This window comes from Macrobrachium nipponense, chromosome 4 (assembly GCF_015104395.2).
Source record: "Macrobrachium nipponense isolate FS-2020 chromosome 4, ASM1510439v2, whole genome shotgun sequence".
Taxonomy (NCBI): Eukaryota; Metazoa; Arthropoda; class Malacostraca; order Decapoda; family Palaemonidae; genus Macrobrachium; species Macrobrachium nipponense.
In genome coordinates this window covers 137564903-137587402 of record NC_061100.1, presented here as the reverse complement: position 1 = coordinate 137587402, position 22500 = coordinate 137564903, and the positions used below count along the sequence as shown (strand labels likewise).

Below are 22500 nucleotides of genomic sequence, written 5' to 3'. Positions count from 1 at the left end.
AAATGTGTCTGTTTTTTGAATCGTGGTATGAAGATGCATGTAAATCCAAAAGATTTTGCCGACTAGCGAACGAAGCTTTGAAAAGACTGTCAGGAGTCATGTGGTAAGACAGAATTAGAAATGAAACCATACGAGATATTATGGAAGTTCCATATTATGTAAATAAAATAATGATAAAAGGGAGATGGAGATGGAAATGGCTTGGACATGTCATGCGCATCAGCACTGGGAGAAGAATAGTGCATGATAGCGTCAGCTGGGCCCCTGTGGCCACCAAGAGAGTTGTGCGACCTAGACATACTTGGATTAGAACTATGTGATGGGAAGCTAAGGGTGGGTGGAGATTTGTGGAAGATAAAAGCACAGTAACGACCTTAGTTGCGGAATTTTCACAGCTGCGCTTTGCGTCACATTCCGTTGGAGGCGATGATATGTATGTGTGTGTGTACATATATATATGTGTGTGTATATAGATATATATATATATATATACTATATATATATATATATAATATATATATTATATATTATATATATATTACCAACAATACCTTCAAATAATTTTGCACTTTTGTCAGCCATCGTAATATTCTCTCTCTCTCTCTCTCTCTCTCTCTCTCTCTCTCTCTTACATCTCTCTCTCTCATTGTGAGTTTTATTGGTTTTTCATCATTCTAGCAGTGAAAATTATAAAAGAAAACAGAAATAAAAATGGGAATTGATGGGGGAGAGAGGGAAGATATGTGTGTGCGTAATAGGCAAGTAAGAACTTTCTTATCGCAGTACCGAATACTCTTCTCTCTCTCTCTCTCTCTCTCTCTCTCCTCTCTCTCTCTCTCTCTCTCTGTCTCTCTCTCTCTCTCTGATAGTTTAATGCATATAATAGTGAAATGGAAAAGCTGCAGCGATCCCTGACACTGTTTTGATGATGTTTTTGCTTGTGAACCATTTGTGATTACGTATGTACCCCGCTGTCCAGTGTGTAGCGCTAAATGCACATTAGCCTGGACTGGAAGCGATGATGTAGCATTACCGTTTGTATTGTTTTTCATCATTTTATGCAGGGGATATTATGACAAAACACTAAGATTAAAAAAAAAAAAGAGAAGTGATGGGGGAGAGAGGGAAGGTGCGTGTTTGCGCGCGCGTGTATGTGTGTACGTTTAAGTGTTACAGTTATGTAGGGGAGTTCATTAATGCAGTATTGAATGCTCCTCCCTCTCTCTCTCTCTCTCTCTCTCTCTCTCTCTCTCTTTCTTGCATTGTCATAAAACATGATTTATAGAACTGTGTTTATCAGTAAGCACATTGCATTAGCTTTTAACCCAAGGCTTCAAAAAGTGATGCATGTTTGCTTAAGTTGATTATGATTCAGTGCAACCACACTGCAAATGCGTACTGCAGCTTCACTGAACACGATGCATACGTGTACATAAACACACGCACACTTAGACACTAGTGGACAACAACGTTCTGATGCAACATGGCTAGCCAGTTTATACTTGTAACTTATTTCGTAATCTGCACAAGTTTTTCAGATCATTCTTATTTTTAACTTCAAAAAAGCTTATTAGATATTAAAATCATTGAATGTAATACAAATAAAGGAAAGTATTTCTAACTACCACACCTCTTAAGCTCCAGAAGCACTTACACCCTGACATTACCTCTCTCAGGATGCTCCCCTGTCAGCAGTCCTACTAACACTTCTTCCTACCCACAGCGTTGCCAGCACCTTGACCCATCCGGCACGGTCTTCCCAAACATCCTCCTTAAAAACAATATTCTTGGCCCCTCCCCCCCTGCCAAACACAACCCTTTCTTAGCCTGTTTATAACTGTAAACATCATTACCAAGACTCCTTTCTCCCTGCACAGCCGGAGCATGGTTTCAAATATTTTTTTTTTCATTAATTGTATGTCGTCTATATATATAAATGGATGTATGTATTTATGTACAAGATAACTCTGAAACACTGAGCAGTTTCAACCGAACCTGGTATACATAGTATGTCTTAGTATCTGGAAAAGAATACTGTGGGGTGTATGTATGTAGTATGTATATATATATATATACACAATATATATATATATATATATATATATATATATACATATATATATATATATATATATATATATATACTATACAATATAAAAAATTTATAGCCTTAACATTCCTCTGAATAATATCAACGAGCTCCTGGAGAGTGTATCAGAGGCACTTTCTTCCGGAATGTGATTTTGTGTTAAATATAGGCACCAAAAGCTTTTGTGTTGTGAAAAAAGGATAGGTATGATTATGTATATATATATATATATGTTATATTGTATATATATGTATATATATATATATATATATATACAATATATACATATATATATATATATATATATATATATATATATATATATATATATATATATATATATATATATATATATATATATATATATATATATATATATATCCTATCCTACTCGACATATACGCATTAAGCTACAAATGTCCTTTAATACCTAATTCGCTCTACCTCGGAACTAATATAATTTCATATATGTTAACGCAAGGGGAATTTTTTAGTTGATAAGAAATGAGTAGGGACCAAGAAACAGGAGGTACAGTGAGGTGCTCTAAACCACAAAGCTATTAATTCCGAGGTAAAACGAATTAGACATCAGAGGACATTTGTAGCTTATTGTATGTATGTATGTCTGTATATATGCTATAATATGTATTATATATTAATAATATATATATATAATATATATATTATTATATTCAAGGAACATTTGTAAGGACTTATTTGTATCTGTATTGTATTTTAGTATGTATGTATGTATATAATATAATATCTATATACTATATATATATATACAATATAATTTATATAGACATCAAAGGGAACATTTGTAGGCTTATTGTTATGGTATGGTATTGTATGTATGTATTGTATATTATATATATATATATTATATATATTTATATATATTATATATATATATTATTATTAGACATCAAAGGTACATTGGGTAGCGTTATTATTGTATGTTTTGTGTAATATATATAAATATATATATATATATTATATCTACATATATTACATACATCACCATACATTACCATACATTAAGCTACAAATGTCCTTCGATGTCTAATTTCGTTATACCTCGGAATAATAGCCTTGTGGTTTAGAGCACCTCACTGTACCTCCTGTTTCTTGTCCCTACTCATTTCTTATCAGCTAAAAAATTCCCGTTTAGTAACTTATATAAAATTATATTAATTCCGAGGTAGAGCAAATTAGGTATTAAGGACATTTGTAGCTTAATGCGTATATATGAGTCACAGGATTGGTATATTGTGTGTGTATATATATATATATATATATATATATATATAGTATATATATATGTATATATATATATTGGGGGTATATATATATATTACTTATATATATATTTATAAATATATATATATATATATATATATTAATATATAGATATTATGTTATATATTAGGTTTGTTGGGTGTCTTTATATTATTAATATACAATATATCCTATCTTTTTTTGTTGACAACACAAATGCTTTTGGTGCCTATATTTAACACAAAATCACATTCCGAAAGAAAGTGCCTCTGATACACTCTCCAGGAGCTCGTTGATATTATTCAGGGGAATGTTGAGGCTATTAAATTTTTTAATAAAAGCCTTCGTGTGAGCAGATGAGAAGGCTCTTAAGGAAGGGGATGGTAAAGTTTCAACCTACTTTGATACTCTGTACATAAAACAAATCTTGTTTGATGTAAGGACTTGTAGAGGAATTCATTTTATGTGCGCGCGCGCGCGTGTGTGTGTGTGAGAGAGAGAGAGAGAGATGACTTATTCCGCCCTATTTTTCTCACTGATTTATGAAATAGCTCTGCAATATTATTTATGTTTTATGCAATGTTCCGTGCTTTTGTTGACAAGCCTTCTATAGAGTGTTTTGTTCTCACGCCACCTTCAAGTATGCGCAGTATCTAGTGATGCCTTGAAAGTTGTTGAGGATACAGATAATACCACAACGATCAATCAGATATAAACAAGTGTCATAGATACTCTAATACACAGACTCCCCTTCGCCGCATTTAGTCCCTGAAATTTGGGTATTGGAATCATACATGTTTCTTTTATATATTCAGATATCTTTTTGCGATATTTTGCTAACTTTATGAATATCAAAGCGGTACTTGAGATTTTGCCTCTTGGGCAATTGTAAACCAGTCAAATGTGTCTAGCCACTGGCATTCCTGATATTTTGATCCTACAATAAGCAACTATCACTGGGTAGTAAACCTCTTTATAAACTCCACAAAGCGTCTGCCTATACGAAAAATCACTCATCATTGCAAAGAATAGCACATCCTTCCCATTTCAGAAATAATATCCATGTATCCCTTATCTAATCCTTTTGTTCTCACAAAGTAAGACTCAAATTTGGCCCATAGCCTATGCTAGTTTTAGTTTTCTGTAAAAGAAAACTTGTGCCGGCTTTATCTGTCCATCCACCTTCAGATCTTAAAAGCTACTGAGGCTAGAGCGCTCCAAATTGGTATGCTGATCATCCACCCTCCAATCATCAAACATACCAAATAACAACCCTCTAGCCTCAGCAGTTTTTATTTTGTTTAAGGTTAAAATTTATTCTCTTGTCGTCATTCTCATTTTCAGTTTTGATGCCCGGGAAACATCATCTGGACGTCACAAGGTGCATGACCGCTCCGAGCTTGCGAGAAGGTCAAAGTTCATACTAGATTCCTACACACACAACTTCAAGGTAAGAAGCCCTCGTTGGAATTAGGGGTTGTATATCTACACTTTAAATGTAGTTTCTTTTTAAGGAACTCAAAACCATGTAACCTGATGCTGTTAGAGAGGCAGGCATTGTGCTTGATTTTCTTTTATTTTGTTTTCGTTCCTGAAGTAAAAGTAGCAAGTTTCGATGTAAGTAGCATTTCACGATCTATATATTACTATGAAAAAGGGTGCTTCAAGAAAAGTTTTCCTGTTTGACAACGATGACATAAAGCATCGATGGAATTTTGTTTGGCCATTTTCAAAAATATTTATTTCATCAAGGAAATTCCACGGTCGTCTTTAGTATCGATGCCTTCCGGAGTTAGTATATATTCTTATTCTGCTGAGGTGCTATGATCTCTTATCTTTCAGTATAAAAGGCATATTTTTTATTTTTATTTTAAGTGAGGTCTGTGAAAAGACCAGCTGGGTAGTTTATGGATGCTGGTACTCGTAACCTTATCAGAGCCTACTTTACTGCTGTAAGAAACCACATTCTTTTTCTTTATATACTGACTTACTTATTCATTAGAGCTGATGTTATTTCCTCTCTGTGTCATTTCCCTTACTGTTCTAAGTATATTGTTTTCTTTTTTCTATTTTGCCGCGAAAATATTATTCCGATGGATAATGAATGTCTCTTTTCTTTTGATATATTTGCGTGAATTCAGAGGGATTCGCATTACATAAATGAGTACTACAATCAAAACAAGAACGATTAAAGTTATTCAGAAGTCATTTCCATCCTACTAATCAAAGAAATTTACTAAAGAGAAACGCAATATTCACACCTAGAAAAATATGAACTTGGCTCTCCGAGTCAAGACCAGAGGTAATAAGTTTTATTCCAAGGAAATGCGAAACTGCAGGAAACAATATCAGTGAGCGCAAAGGAAAAATGCTGATAAGATTATGGGTAACTTTGCTCGCAAAGTTTGGGGTAAATTACTGGGAAGCAATTTCGAAAACTGAGGAAAAATATGTTAAATTGCCAGGAATTAGACTCCATCAAATCAAAAACAGGCGTCTGGTTTTGCCTTTCGATAACTTTCTTGTGCAGCAGAGGGGTTTGTCTCTTCCTCTGATAAAATGGTCGTCATATAAAAAAAAGAACGTGTGCCAGGAATGCTATCTTAATTAATAGTAGAGAAAGTGCCGTGGGTTTGATTTATCGCCGAGAGAGATGCTATCAATAAACTGGTGATTTTCTTGTTTATAGTTTTTCTGCTAGGGATAAATGATGGAATAACTCATAAAACTGCGTTGATAGCTTTTGCATTATTGGTGATGATTGAAGCCCATGGGCATCAAATAGCAAAGACGATGAAAAGGTCCAATGGAAGTATAACAGAAAAAAAAATGGATGAGATCAAGAGTGAATTAGCTAAGAATATAAGATTAGTATGTAAATAAAAACTGAATAAAGAACACACCAGAGGAACTTCATTTTCTAAAAACAAACTGTTGACATCAGGTGTTAGACAAAACGACGAATAATCATGTTTTATCAGTGAAATCAGTAAAAATTCTTATCATTCTACAATGTTTTTCGATAATAAAAAGAGAAATCCTGGATTTGCATCCAGACCGACATCTTAATCCAGATAAATCTCAAAACCCAAATCTCAATGTGCAGATTTACCTGAATCCCGAAATAGATCCGCAAATACCTCATAAGTTCAGCTCTCTACAAAATTTAATTGAATCAATCGATGACTATTTGAAATAGATTACTCTATCTACAAAATTTAATTGATTCAGTGGGTAACTATTTGAAATTGATTACGCTACAAAATTTAATTGAATCAATCGATAACTATTTGAAATAGATTACTCTATCTACAAAATTTAATTGATTCAGTGGGTAACTATTTGAAATTGATTACGCTACAAAATTTAATTGAATCAGTCGATAACTATTTGAAATAGATTACTGTACAAAATTTAATTGAATCAATCGATAACTATTTGAAATTGATTACGCTACAAAATTTAATTGAATCAATCGATAACTATTTGAAATAGATTACTCTATCTACAAAATTTAATTGATTCAATGGGTAACTATTTGAAATTGATTACGCTACAAAATTTAATTGAATCAGTCGATAACTATTTGAAATAGATTACTCTACAAAATTTAATTGAATCAATCGATAACTATTTGAAATAGATTACTCTATCTACAAAATTTAATTGAATCAATCGATAACTATTTGAAATAGATTACTCTATCTAAAAAATTTAATTGATTCAATGGGTAACTATTTGAAATAGATTACGCTACAAAATTTAATTGAATCAATCGATAACTATTTGAAATAGATTATTATAGAAAATTTGTGGATCGACTTTCGGATCCATTCATTGAAGTACAATGCAAAAGCCTCGTTTGAATCTGATTCTCGATCCAGATCCATTTCAATACCCAACCAAGCTTATGTTTCAGATTATCCAGGCCTTGTGCCCCTGCTTGGTTACGGAAAGATAGAAGTATAAGAGGCCTAGTGTGGCCCTTCGAACTCAAGCAAACAAGCGAGATAATCGGCAAAGTTTAAATATTCGTGCAACTAACACTCCGTCATTTCATCGAAATACTACAATACGCCTCAAAATATCTTCTTGAATGCACTGAAAAAAGACAATCTGAATCCAAATATTTATCAAATCTAATAAATATAAACCGGCGCATCGTTCCCCTCTTCAGGGAATATCTTTGAAATGCAATAATATTTTTAGGCTTTTGATTGACAAACACAAACACACACACACACACACACAAGGGAAAAAAAGAATGTAGACAAAGTATAACCTCTCTCCAGGTCCAATGGTCGCGTTGGTAATAGAAGTGGAATAAGGAACGGGGTAAAGTGCAGTCATTTTTTTGAAGAGCAGATGAGAGAGAGAGAGAAGAGAGGAGAGAGAGAGAGAGAGAGAGGAGAGAGAGAGAGAGAGAGAGAGAGAGAGAGAGAGATAACGGCAGATGAAAGGTCTGGCGGAGATGCTGGACTGAGAAGTTCATCAACATGGGTAGGATATTATTTTACAAATTTGAGGGAAAAAAGTTAGACAAAGCCAAGTATACAGTAAATAGTGTAAAACACTGCAAAGATTGCGATCATAATTACTATTGTACAGGAAGATGGATCTTATTGTAGATATGCAGACTAATAAGAAGCTGAAGAAAGCATGTTCGAATTTTGCTTACTTTCTCTCTCTCTCTCTCTCTCTCTCTCTCTCTCTCTCTCTCTCTCTCTCTCTCTCTATCTCCCAAAGTTCTTTTCGTTCCCGGATCCATAACTTCAAACGATATCTTCTGCACCAACATTGGTTACTTAATATGTGTGTGAACGTGTGAAGAGAAGTTAATAAGCACTGCACGCCTACAACATTGCCAGCGACTCAGTTACTTAAACCTTTTCACTCACTAAGGAAGAAAGTAAACACCAAAATTTCAATTATATGTTAATCCCAACTTCAAGTTGCATATTCTGGATTTAGTGTAATTAAATACAAATTTACGGTTGATTTCCCTCCAGCGGATAATTACCTAATTTATTTTTCTCAATATGTAATTACACAAATGATATTCCAGGGAAATGCTTCTGCGCTCGCTTGATATGTAGATAAATTCTGTAATAGTTTCGGAATATCGTAAATTTATAGTTAGGAAAAAAAAGGAAAAAAAAGATTCGTGGTACTGCACAGTTGCCATTCACTCTGCACCAACTTCAACACAGTCAGTTTTGAATAATATCAACCGTTACTCCTTCATGCATGTATTTAGTCGTGAATGAAGATGGTCATATTCTTAACTAATATGGCACCAGGTCTTTAAGGAAAAACACTTCAATTTGAAATACTTAAGCGATTTCTAAAACCCATTTATAAAATAATCAGTTCAGGGAAAGAGGATTGATAATTGTGAGGATTTCTGGGCAATACTTGAAGCGAGAGGGCATCTAGCTTTTGTTTTTAGATATTTTGTCAGAATGGTTTATTCTCAAAATTATTACAGGCAATATTGTAGAATATATTCTTTTAGCTGGGAAAAGAGTCTTCCCAACATTGAAAATGAGGGGAGCTGGCAATGGAAATTGAGTTACCTGCCATTATTGGTTTTAAAATCCAGTTTGCCACAGTCTCAGTTATCCGATTTTACACTTATTCTTTCCTTTGTTATAACTGACATTTTCGATTAAACCTGCTGTTCATAGAAGTTATACAATTCTTAATGTACTAAGTACATTATCCTTCAATTATTTTTTTTTTCGTCAATGGAAGGTATGCATTTTACTATACCAAACGGGAGTGGGAAAGCCTTTTATTTTAAAGGGGGTGGTCTCACCGAGGTGAATTTTATTTTATTTTTTCCCTTGAGGGTTGGGTGGGGGCGGTTGATGTGTACAAGACCCCGGTTACCGAATGGTTGCCAAAAATCTCTCTGACTACCCAGTGCGAAAATGCTTCAAAATGGTTTTGATGTTTCCCTTTAGTACACCCAGGTAAGTAATGAGATACACAATAAATGAGATACCAGTAAAAGTTAAAATGATAGGAGCCCGGGCATCAACGGAGAATGATAGTCACATATTGCAAAAGTTATTTTCAATAGAAAATAAGTTTTGCAATATGTGACTGAAGAAGGGGTTGCTAGCGCTGGCCTTTCATTGGTGAGAGATCAGTGTCATCAGCCGATTCCATTGGATGTGTAAGATGTTGATGAAGTGCCTATTTGCTTGGATAGTAGCAGTATATCTCCGTAACGATGAATAAGAGAAGTTGAATATAAATCAATGGCGCGGTGGTGTCCTCAGACATGGTAAAGTGTTTTGATCTGTTATGAATATAGGATGATTAAAACACTAAATATCTATTGGTTAACAACTCCGAACGATTTTTCAATGCTAACTAAAATCCCAGATCTGACCATATTTTTTTTCTTCATCTATCGTAAGAAAACGAGCTATCTTTTAAGATAGAAACTTAATTAGTACGCCAATAGTCAGTGGTATCTGATGCTCCTAGTCCTTCATTAGACCTGAGTGTCATTCAGTTCAAATCATTTCCTATACTTCCGAAAAAAAAGTCGACACCTTCGTGTCTTGGTTACATAGATCAGATTCATGCTCGTTAATCATAAGTGTACCCTGAACCCACGCAATTCTTCAACAACATAACAATTAGTTTCTTAAAAACCTGAAATCTCTCTCTCTCTCTCTCTCTCTCTCTCTGACGTCTCCGAAACTTAACAACAAATTCGCAGTGTCTGAATTCCTTGGGCATTACTAACACAAGGTTCTCTATTCGCATGCCGTTGCTCTGTTGTATACAGTTGTGGGACAAATACAAACCAGCTACAATTTGTCTTTGGTATATTTACAAGAAACATTCAGCCAAGAGTAGGAACTGTGAATTCAAATGAATAAGACAGTTGCAATTTGAAGTTCAAATTCGGCTTGCACTATCCGTCAGGGCTATGTGCTGCACTGGATAACCTTACGATTGATTTCAGTTTTTTCTTGAAACTCTTCATCCCTCGTACCCGCTAGCAACATAAAAAAAATAATCTTAACTAACAAAAATGAGTCTTCGTAATCACCATGATCCCGTTATATCCCAGAAGACTATCCGGTGTCACGTTCAGCCTCAAGTTTTAAGCAAGGCGATTATAGTCTTCATTATTTTCTTACTATCTTTAGGTACATATTTTTCTTAATACTGTTTAGCGTTATTCAGCTTCTCTCAAAATAATTTACGTAGTGTTTTAAAGAAACACACACACACACACCCGCACACGTGAGTATATATATATATATATATATATATATAGTATATATATATATATATATATATATATATATATAGATATATATATATATATATATGTATATATATTATATATTATATATATATATAATATATATATATAAAAAGTGTCAGTCCGAGAATTCATTTTATGTAGCGACATTCGAATTCATCTTCCTGGATGGATCTGCGGTTTCCTCTAAGCCACCATCCACGTATCACTCAAAAGGTTCTCGATCTAGAATAGCTGCTCATCGCCTGTGGTCTCATTATATTACACTCTAAGTAGCCCTGGTGTTCGCACGTACGAACACATTAAAATGTTTTAGAAGGTTCCATGAACACACCCTGTTTGGCGCACGAACAGACACACATGGTCACACTTTTCTGACGTCACGATCACATGACTCTTAACAAGTAGCTAGGTCAACTTGCTCACTCTTGCTCTTGCCTCTGAGGCCTGATAATAGTTTGCCTTTGTCGGCAGTGTCGTTCAACCACCCAAGTATTCGCTCACATCTTGAAACTTTTCCACAACACCCACGACTGTTTGTTGAACATTCCAATCACAATCAGTTTGCGACAAATTCCATTTCCCCTATATTAAAATTTCTATCGCTTTGGGTAGTGCAGTTAACACACACACCACACACACACCACACACACATATATATATATATATATATATATATCCTATACTCTATATATATATATATATATATATATATATATATATGTATCTGTATATATATAATATATATATATATATATATATAATATATATATATATACATATGTGTGTGTGTGTGTGTGTGTGTGTGTGTTAACTGCACTACCCAAAGCGATAGAAATTTTAATATAGGGGGAAATGGAATTTGTCGCAAACTGATTGTGATTGGAATGTTCAACAAACAGTCGTGGGTGTTGTGGAAAAGCTTCAAGATGTGAGCGAATACTTGGGTGATTGAACGACACTGCCGACGAAGGCAAACTATTATCAGGCCTCAGAGGCAAGAGCGAGAGTGCGCAAGTTGACCTAGCTACTTGTTAAGAGTCATGTGATCGTGACGTCAGAAAAGTGTGACCATGTGTGTCTGTTCGTGCGCCAAACAGGGTGTGTTCATGGAACCTTCTAAAACATTTTAATGTGTTCGTACGTGCGAACACCAGGGCTACTTAGAGTGTAATATAATGAGACCACAGGCGATGAGCAGCTATTCTAGATCGAGAACCTTTTGAGTGATACGTGGATGGTGGCTTAGAGGAAACCGCAGATCCATCCAGGAAGATGGATTCGAATGTCGCTACATAAAATGAATTCTCGGACTGACACTTTTATCTCTTAGTTTTTGGGATAATAGAAATAGTTATTGAACTGTTGTTTCATGGAGAGTTAGTGTATGGCAGTTTAACTGATGCTTATTACTAGTAGTGATTGTATTTCATGTTTTTGAGATTTCCTCTTAATTTTCCTTTTTTTTTTTTGTTTTTTTTTTTTCATGCTAGATTTTTTGGGGAAATAAAGGATCTAATTTTGCATCCCAGGGTTTGGTTTTAGCCTAAGTTGAATAACTTGATTTAGTTGCAGAAATGCCAGCTCTTGGAGGACGCTCGAGGTAGGTAACGTTACCAGATGTGTGTGTGTGTTTTTTTTTCTTTTTTTTTTAGACAAGGTCAATTAGACCCTTGCAACAAATATATCATATTTATAAGATGCTTCATCGTCTGTTCTTGTGAGGTATTTGACAAAGCCCTTAAATTATGCCAAAGCTTGTGGGAAATAATAAACTTCAGTACACAGAGTACTTGTTTACTATGGTTCCTGTTATGCTTATTTAGGGTAGAGATTGTATTTACATTTCCGGCAACTTTTTTTTCTAGTTACATTTTATTTGAGGAAAAAGGTTTAATTGCACGAGGATGGTGGGAAGATATTGACTTTATACAGTGCGTGAATTATTTCCTGGTTTAATCCCACTTCCTGGGTTTTGTCATTATCACTTCACCAAAGTCTACTCGAATTCTCCCAGTGAGGAAGAGGCTTGACTCACATCAAGTCGAGAGGTAAATAATGAACTCTCACCTTCTTGAACTTACAACCTGGACATTCGCTAGATGTTCATAGTGTTATTCTATTAAATGTCCTACGATTCTTCTCTTTTAGTGTATACTTCTATTTTATGATTACGAAGGGATACAAATTTCGAAAGAAAGTTACTTTTAGTGTAGGATTACCCACTGAACACAAATTATCCAAATGAGTTGTTCCTTATCAGGTGGCTGTTCTTCTGCAGATTCAATGTCAGGATGCCAGAAAGCTTCCAATCATTCATTCATTCATTCTGCAGATTCATCGGTTCATGTTCCAACAACCATGAGAGCCATATTGTCTGACATACGAAATCTTTCACATTCAGAAGATTCTGTTTTAGACCACATTTTGCGCTATTAGCTCACTGTAGATTTGACTTCAGAAATGTCTTTGCTGGGGAAGGAATGATTCAGCTGATGCAAATTCATAAATCCAAAAGACTAGAGCATTTATTCTCCTCCCGATCATTGTCTATTGATGTGATTACGGTATCGCTAGACTAAGTATCATTTTATATCAATAATATGAAGTTTTTCACCTATAAGCATAGATGTGTTCAATATTCCATCATCTGTCTTCGAGTTACCATATATTTATTCACCTTCAAGCATTCTTTTTTTTACCAGTATTTGAAGATGTTCCACACTATCACCAGCAAGCACACTCATCAACAAACTGGAACAACTCCACTCAGTTCACGACTCCCAGTAGGCACACTTTAAATTGATTTAGAGGCAATAAACTAAAAGTTTTATTGGGCAAAACTGACGTAAGATTCCGTAAATAAGGAAAGTAAAAGGAATAATGAGTTACCAATAGAAAAGAGATTAACTATTGATCCCATGCTGACGTATCAACTGATGATTATTTGGATATTCCATAGTCTACTTGTAAGAAAATAGAAACTATAATTGGTACAAGAAGTTAATTTTTTTTATCTTTTTGGAGCACAGCGACTCTGATTTTAGGCAAATCTGATCAAAAGTGCTTTGTTTCAAAGACCGCTGTTCCGCCACAAGGTAAAACAAATTTCGAAGGATGCACTAATTCCATCCAACATAACCTAGTTTCGTATGGAATGGACACACACTCGCTCGCCAGCAAATAATTATGTCACAGCCCATTGAACAGGTAAAAGGTTCGTGTCACCAATTAAACTGTTCATGAACTTCTAACCATTCATTAATTGCTATGATCTCTGGATGCCCTCTAATGAACCCTGAATTTAATTCAAAAATAGGTTCGGATGGCCTGCATGGAATATAAAAGAGAGAGAGAGAGAGAGAGAGAGAGAGAGAGAGAGAGAGAGAGAGAGAGAGAGAGTATAAGACCTGTATGTCACCTTTAGGAACCTAATTACTGGGAAATAGCCTAGCAACCTTTAGAGGAAATGAATATGTTTGAGACAAAGAAGAAAAGAAAGAAAATGGAACAAAATGTGTGCTACTCTGACTGTAGATAAAATACAATGGCTGCCTGGGTGGTCCTATCTTGTTCTTATGAATTGTAAATGTTTCTCTCTCTCTCTCTCTCTCTCTCTCTCTCTCTCTCTCTCTTATATCCTTAAAAATTTGCTAAAACTTTTTTTTTTGTTTTTTTTGGGGGGGGTGGGGGGGGGGCATTTTCCATGATCTTATCTAATGGTACCGCTTAGGGATCACTTTCCCTTTAAAAAATGAACCATACTTTTTCAACTGTCGTAGTCATCTTAGGCTCCACATAAAAAAAAAAACGGATATACACTCTCTCTGTTACTTTGAATTACTTGAATATATCAAGGAGGGAACTCGGAATTTTACGAATAGACTCATTTGTCTTCTTCTCCCTAAATCTTTCTTTTTCCGAATCATTCAAAAGATACTGCTACATTCTTCACCAAATTGCGACTGTCTTCCTTTCTCTTCCCCTGTTCCTTCTTAAGCTAACTTATTCTTCCCATTTATCTTTGTGTCCCTCTTTTTTTCAGTTATGCTCTCCTTGATTCTTTTCCTTCTACAAGTTTCAGGAGACAAGCCTCTTTTGCATGAAAGTCGGGATTTCAGGTTATTATATTGGATTTCAAAATTTTGCAAAATTCTCAGCCATGTCCTGGAAAAAATACCTGGTCCTAATAACATTTTAAGATTTCTCACACACACTAGTCTATTTTCCCTATTTTGTTTTAATTGATATAATCAGTTATTGAGGGAATTATTTCCGGAAACTAAGTAAAGCAGAACCCGCTTTTATAGACACCCCGTAAACCCTCAGAATATAGGTACCCAAAGATAAGAACCCATCGTTATTTCGCTGAGAAAAACTGTTACTCCTCATTAAGACGACTCCTTTGTCGAGCCAGTTCTGTGTGTTGACGTAATTCCTATGCTGCTTAATCGAGAACAAGACAAAGCAATGCCAGAAAAGTGTCAAATTGAAGTTGGATGAACTATAATCACCAGGTTGAGAACACTCAATCAAAGATCATTTTCCTCTAATTTTGTTCATTGTTGCTTTAAACACTGAAAGAGACGAAAGTTTGTGCTTCATGATATATGTACTTATACTCACACATTATGTGAAAAAAATATAAGCAAAACCCGATCCACATTTTCCTGAAAGGCTTACTTTTCTGACAATGCAGAAGGGAGGCTTCGTTTACTTATCCTCCGACTTGCTATTCAGTTTCAAAATAATTTGAGTAATTAAAATGATAAGTTCAGTAGATCTACATTTTCAGTCTATACAAACCTATGAATTGGTTTGCCTTACATTCCCATACAGACACGTTCACCTTGGAAATGGTTTAGGTCAGATTTTGACGATAAACCTCAGCTTCATTCATAAAATATACTTATGTGGACGTATTGCAAGCGCCTTACGCTTGACGTCGCAGGTAATCGTGAATTCCAGAGAGAAATCCCAATCACCGAGAAGAGCATAATTTGATGGTTCTGAAATTATCAAAATATCCGGAAGAAAGTGGAAGACTGCGTGTAGGGTAGGGAGGTATGTAGAATGTAGCCCAGATAGTGTAGGGGTATAATCCTCTGCTAATTATGAGGCTGAAGGTGCCAAGTGGCTTATTACTGAAAAAAAGTCAGCTATACACACACCCCCCCTCCCACACACACATTTATATACACATACATATATAAAAATATATATACATATACATACATACGTTCTATATTGTGTGTGTATATATATATATATATATATATACACATATACATACACATATATGCACACACAACACACACACACACACTACATATATCCATATATATATATCTATATATATATATATATATGTGTGTGTGTGTGTGTGGTATGTATGTATGTATGTATGTGTATGTATATGTATATATATATTATATATATATTATATATATATATATCGTATATACACACATATAAAACGTATGTATGTACCTAATATATATATATATAATATATATATATAAAATATATAACTATATATATATCTATATATATATATATATATATATATATAATATCAGTATATATATATATATATATATATAGCATATATATATATTATATTATAGATGTATGTATATATATACGTGTGTGTGTGTGTGTGTGTGTGTGTTGTGAGAAAGAGGCGTTTGTGTCTATGCTTCTACAGAAACATTAGTTTATCGTCATAATATGGTGTCATCTAACAAGTGACGAGTACTGGTAAATAAAAAAGAATAAAGAATATCAACAAGAGCAACTAAAGTATCACAAAGGAAACCAAAGTCCTCCATTTCACATTTACTCCTTTTGTTTCGTGAAGTCTTTTGATGAACGAAATGATATAACCAGAGTGAGAGAGGAGGAAGATGTAAAGATAAAACGAGGGAAAGTAAAAAAAAAAAAGTAAAAAAAAAAAAAAAAAAAAAGAATCACTCATTCTGTTGCAGATTCGAAAGTCCAACGAGCAGCCGAGTATACCAAAGGAACGTAAAGTCCATCTAAACTTCTCATTACAGGGAAATCGCTTCTATTCATCTCATTATCTTTTCTGTGTCATGTAAAACTTCACTTATTCACAGTTTTCGTGAAGTTTTAAGTGTTTTTCACAAGTCGTTTGCAAGAGTAGAGGAGAAGGTCAACCCTCTGCTGTTTAAATGGTCACTATTATATTTCACGGGAAATAATTTTATGCACTTTATAAATCGCATAAGAAACACCACCAAATCATTTGTTCACTGCCAACGACTCACATACTTTTAATGACATCTTGAGACGTTTTAAATGTTTAAAGATTACCGTCACATTTTCGTATATAAATTAACATCCATGCTTATTAGAAATTCAGGGGAATGTCAGACTTCAACAGTATGACAAGATATCATTTTATAATTTCATGCAATTCATTAAATATCTGGAAGCTTTAGAACTGAAGATATCATGATGAACTGCATAATGAAAGACTTTCTCCCTCATTCATTTATTCGTCCACGATCTAGGTCAGTTGGTTATTCTTTTTCCAGAAAATCACAGATTAAACAAAGTGGATATTGCATTTATTCTTTGGCTGTAAATACCTATTACATGCGGGCTGCTAAACTAAACCAAGATTAACCCAGATGAGTAAAATGGGTAAAAGTATTTGACCCAGAATGAGAGGGAATGATGTCAATTGTCTTTTTCCACAGTTATGACGACGCAAAATGCAGGAGACGGAAGTAAACTAATCTGCAATTTCATATTTTTGTAGACAGCTTTAAATGTATTCCATATATTTTCGATTTTTTTTTCTAGACTCACATTCCCATAGAAAAATTATTACCAAGAAATGGATATATATAACAACAACGTCCAACGTCGAGAAAGTGCGTTAGGTTATAACACTGAGAGAGAGAGAGAGAGAGAGAGAGAGAGAGAGAGAGAGAGAGAGAGAATGCATGAGGTTTTAAATGTTAGCCAGGCTTTAAAAGATCCCAAGCCACTATCCTTTTCAGATTCTGCTGCCAACCATTTACAATTTCGAGCTTTGAAGGCATAACCACTTGAGCATATACTGTGAGAACTGCACTCGTGCCAAGGAAGGTACGAGAACTCGTGTAGGAAAAGAAATGTGTGCGTACAAGGGAGGGACATCTTAGAAAAACGTGATATGACAAACGGGAGTAAATATAAATGTGAAGGAAGCGAAATGAAAAAAAATGATATAGAAAGTAGATTATGGATGAGGGCAAAGATCGTGAATCATACATACTGACTGAAAATGGAGAGAGAGAGAGAGAGAGAGAGAGAGAGAGAGAGAGAGAGAGAGAGAGAGAGAGAGAGAGAGAGAATAGGAAAAAAACCTTGATTTTGGAAAAGGAAAATGTGTAAAGGTAGTTTGAAAAAATAATTTTATAAAATAATAGGTAAAATATAAAGTAAAATAGAAATTTAAATAAATATTTTGATAAATATACAGACAAATGAAAATGCCAACGATTCATGTTTCTCTGAAAAAGATTTTGAATCATGGTCATTAAAACTGCCACCGCAACATCTAAGCCATGAAAAGAGAAGAGATAGATAGTAAAAGATGACTACCAAAGCGGAAAGGTGCCGGAAGATAAAAAAGAAAAAAAAAAAGAATAAACATGGAACAGACAAAAGGCGAGAGATTGGGCGTGAGGGGAGAAATAAAAACAAAAATATAACTGTGATAATCAACGAACGAAAACTGAAAGCGGGTAGGGATATACGAAGAGAGAGATAAAATAAACAAGAATAAACATAGTAAAGTCTGAAAAATTAAAGGTAGAAAAAGCAAAACAAAAAACACTAAGAAAGGATACAAACCCATGGAATGAAAAGAGGGAATAACATGAGAGAATTAGAAAATGTTTTAGTTCAGAAACCGAGAAAAGTAAATCTGAAAAGAGATAAAAATAAGATAGTGAAATATTATGGAAGGGTAAGTTACGAGAAAAGATATTGTTTTATGAATATAAGGGAAAAGATAGTAGTAAAGAACTTAAGTTTTAAAAAATGAGTATGTCCCTGAAATATGTTAGTGTAAATAAACAAGTACAGTAAATTTAAATAGTCTTACATAGACATAAGAAAATGATTGGAAGGTTAATGCTTGAGTGAGATGAGAGCCTTTAAATGTATATTTTTAGCCTGAGAAATGAGCTAAGATATCAAAGAACTGTTTGCGGTTTGGTAATTCATCCCCTCAGTGCCGAAGGATTTGGTATTTCTTCTAAGTGGAAGGAAGCACCTGTCCTTATGACACAGCATACACAGCTGGGGTTGTGGGGAACGTAGCCAAGGAAACCAAGGTCCAGGACGAAGTCTTCTAGAGACTCAAAGTTCAAGGGACAATTTTCAATAAAGTCTGAAGTATCTGAAAGGAGACTCATCTACGTAGACCATTCATTCACTTTGGGACTGGAGTGCAAGAACAGAACAGAGGTTGCTAGTGTACAAGCAAAGACAGTGGTCTCAGAAAGTAAACTTTTTATCAGGAGTGAATTGTACAGCTTTATATAAAGGTAATATGCCAGTGGAAAAGGACTTAATGCAGACAGGTGACCAAGTATACTATACGTACATTTACACGGAAACACACAAACGCACACAAACACACACAGATACATATGTATATATATATATATATATATATATATATATATTTATATATATATATATATATATATATATATATATATATATATATATATATATATATATATATATAGAAGTATATACAAACATGACAGTTATCATCAGTAGCGTGAATCGCAAAAAATATTACATAATGGCGAGTGAAAACACCAAAATATTAATCGTAATATGCAAATGGTGAAGAGACGCCCAGTTATATAGAAGGCTATTCCCTATGAAGCAGGGAACATGAGAGCGACTCCACTTTACGTCTTAACACTTGCAAACAAGGTAAACTTCATTATCCTTAATAGTGCATGTAATGAAGAAGACGAAAAGCTAACCCGTAAACTTCAAAGTACGGAATATAGATAACGATAATAGTGCATGGAAAATCAGCAATAGATATAGATTAGCTTATTTATCGGAGTATAGCAAGGCCGTCTTTTATATATATATATATATATATATATATATATATATATATATATATATATACTATACATTATTACACTGCCAGTGAGTTGTTGTACGTGAAAGTTTTACGCGAACTATCAATTATAATTTCGACTACTCAACAAGACATGCATTTTTAAAGTTTAGAATAAATACAGGATAAAAATGCCTTAGGGAAGCTGAATAATTAGTAATAGAGAGAGAGAGAGAGAGAGCATTTACCTCATTTAATCACAGCAGCTGTGAATAAGGGTACGCAGTTACACACAGGCTCCCCACTCTTCATTCTAATGTTGATTTCATCTTGAACAACTCGGCCCTCTGAAGCTGACTCTTCTGGCCAAGTGAGGAGAAGGATTTATTCAACAAAATACGGGCTTGAACTTAATCCGCTTTCCTTGGAAGAATTTCCAAACCCACATTTTAAGAAAAAAGGATTCTTGGTTTTTTCATCGAATAAACCTGAAAAAAATAATGTGAGTCTAATACATTCCTTTAAAAGATATATATATATATATATATATATATATATATATATATATATATATATATATATATATATATATATATATATATATATATATATATATATATATATATATATATATATATATATATATATATATATATATATATAAGTGTGTGTGTGGTGTGTGTGTGTAATTGGAGCCAGAGCTTTCGTCTTACTGCCTCTTAAGCTTGACAACGAAATAAAAATGGCAGATACTTCGTATTCATGCCGAATATGGGCTTCTTATGACGTCAGTTTCTTGATAACCCCAGACAAGTCGGATTTAAGAAAAGAGGATAATAGAAGGACGAAGGAAACCAGAGCAGCGCAACTTAGCCTTGGACTGTTTTACATCGACCGTCTATTATCCCTTTTTTTACATTTGTCCTTTTCTTAAATCCGCCATGTCTGGGGTCATCAAGAAACTAAAGTCATAGAAAGCACATGTTCTGCAAGAATACGATGCATCTGCCCTTTGCATTACTTTGTGAATTTGAAGATGTAAGTAAGGCGAAAGAACTAATTCCACTCAAGATTCTCATCTCTCTCTCTCGTGGCTAAATACATCTTTTATAATCATTACGTGTTAATTATCGTGATTTTCACTCCTATAATATATACTATATATATATAATCGCCGAAAAATGAAGGGAGTTAGGAACCTGGAAGTAATCTGATTGCCAGGTGAATGATTGCTTCTTAGTCTTTTGGTACGTCAGAAGCCAAATATCCTGTAATGTCTAAAATGTAATAACTGCAGGTTTCCTTTCTGTATGCTATTACATGTGACTGTTCCTCATTTCATCCCCTATACCTTATAAATGTTACCTACGAAAATTTAATACTTCACGTTTACCATTCTACACATAAGCTCACTTACTAGAGACCAGAAGCGATCAAGCACCTATGACATATTTTCGTGAAGACAGAGGATTTTTAAGGTTAAAGCTAATTCAAAGCTAATTTATTTGAGGTAAATTTATTGAAGCACTTTTGTAGGATTACATTACTTCCTTAGTTGGTATATGCAAAAAATCAAAAGCTCTAGAAATTTAGGTAAATTCCTCATTTAACTCCTCAGGTCAAACTACTGTTACTACTTGTAAACCATTTCTAACTGGATTGTTGGCTAGGTCAGTGCTTTTAAGCCTCATACATTCCCTCTCTCTCTCTCTGCTGTTATATATGTATATGTATATATACAGTATTATATATTGCTACCTTCAAAATGCATGTTTCCCCTCTTTGAAATGTCATGTAGATTATGCAACATTTTTTCAGATTCCTAGATAGCTTAGAATAGGATGTTTTAAAATGTGTGTTCAGATTTCGCATTGCATGTTGTAAAAGAATAAATATATAACGTAAAAACAGAGAGATCTCCGTTTGCTTTCCTAAATCTGTCAACACGTTTGATAGCGAGCGAGCTAGAGTCTTGCGTTGTCATCAAAACATGTCAATCTTGATTGTCACAGCTCATCCTCCGTTTCGATCGGGTACGTGTCTTTTTTCTTTTTTAACAGACTGGACTCGTACGCGTATGTTTTGATCAAAACCACGTGCATGTTACTCATTTCTTTATGAAGATTGCATCAGATTTCCAAGCTACTGGAAGCATTCGTGACAAGAACGTTTTGTATCATATCTGCCCTCTTCAGTTTCCGTAAAGGAAGAAAATTTCATTACATTCTATCTTAGGACCTCGAGGCAGTTAGATCTCTCTCTCTCTCTCTCTCTCTCTCTCTCTCTCTCTCTCTCTCTCTCTCTCTCCTCTCTCTCCCTCGACATCGAGATTATATTAACGTAACGTAAATTGGTCACTCGTAACATTTTAGAATTTCATGTTTGATATTTCTTAGAATTTATTTAGTGTTATTTAGATTCTTTTGTGGAATCTGAACAGACATTATTTCGTAACGGCGCCTGGTTTTTGTGAAATTGTGTAAGACAAGACTGAGCAGAGAAAGAAGTTGGTATACCAAAAAGGTAAAGTGTTATATTTTTATTAGTTGCAACTAATAACTAAAAGTTAATGGGAAAAGTGTTTGGTTAACTAATAACGGGTAGGAATTGTGTTTAACTAATAATGGATAGGGAATGTGGTTAACTAATAATTGTTAGGAACTGTGGTTAACTAATAACAGGTGTTTACGAAGGTTTGGTAAAAACTGATGTTTTGAGTGAAAATATTTA

The 22500-nt window shown here is 34.2% G+C and overlaps 1 protein-coding gene across 1 annotated transcript in view; it reads left to right on the top strand.

Annotated features, from left to right (window-relative positions):
• LOC135211216 (hemicentin-2-like) overlaps nucleotides 1–22500 on the top strand; it is a 222157-nt gene that overhangs the window by 60388 nt on the left and 139269 nt on the right. Inside the window, exon 4 of the mRNA XM_064244453.1 lies at nucleotides 4715–4820. Within this exon, the coding sequence (XP_064100523.1) occupies nucleotides 4715–4820 (106 nt within the window). The remainder of the gene's footprint in view (nucleotides 1–4714; nucleotides 4821–22500) is intronic.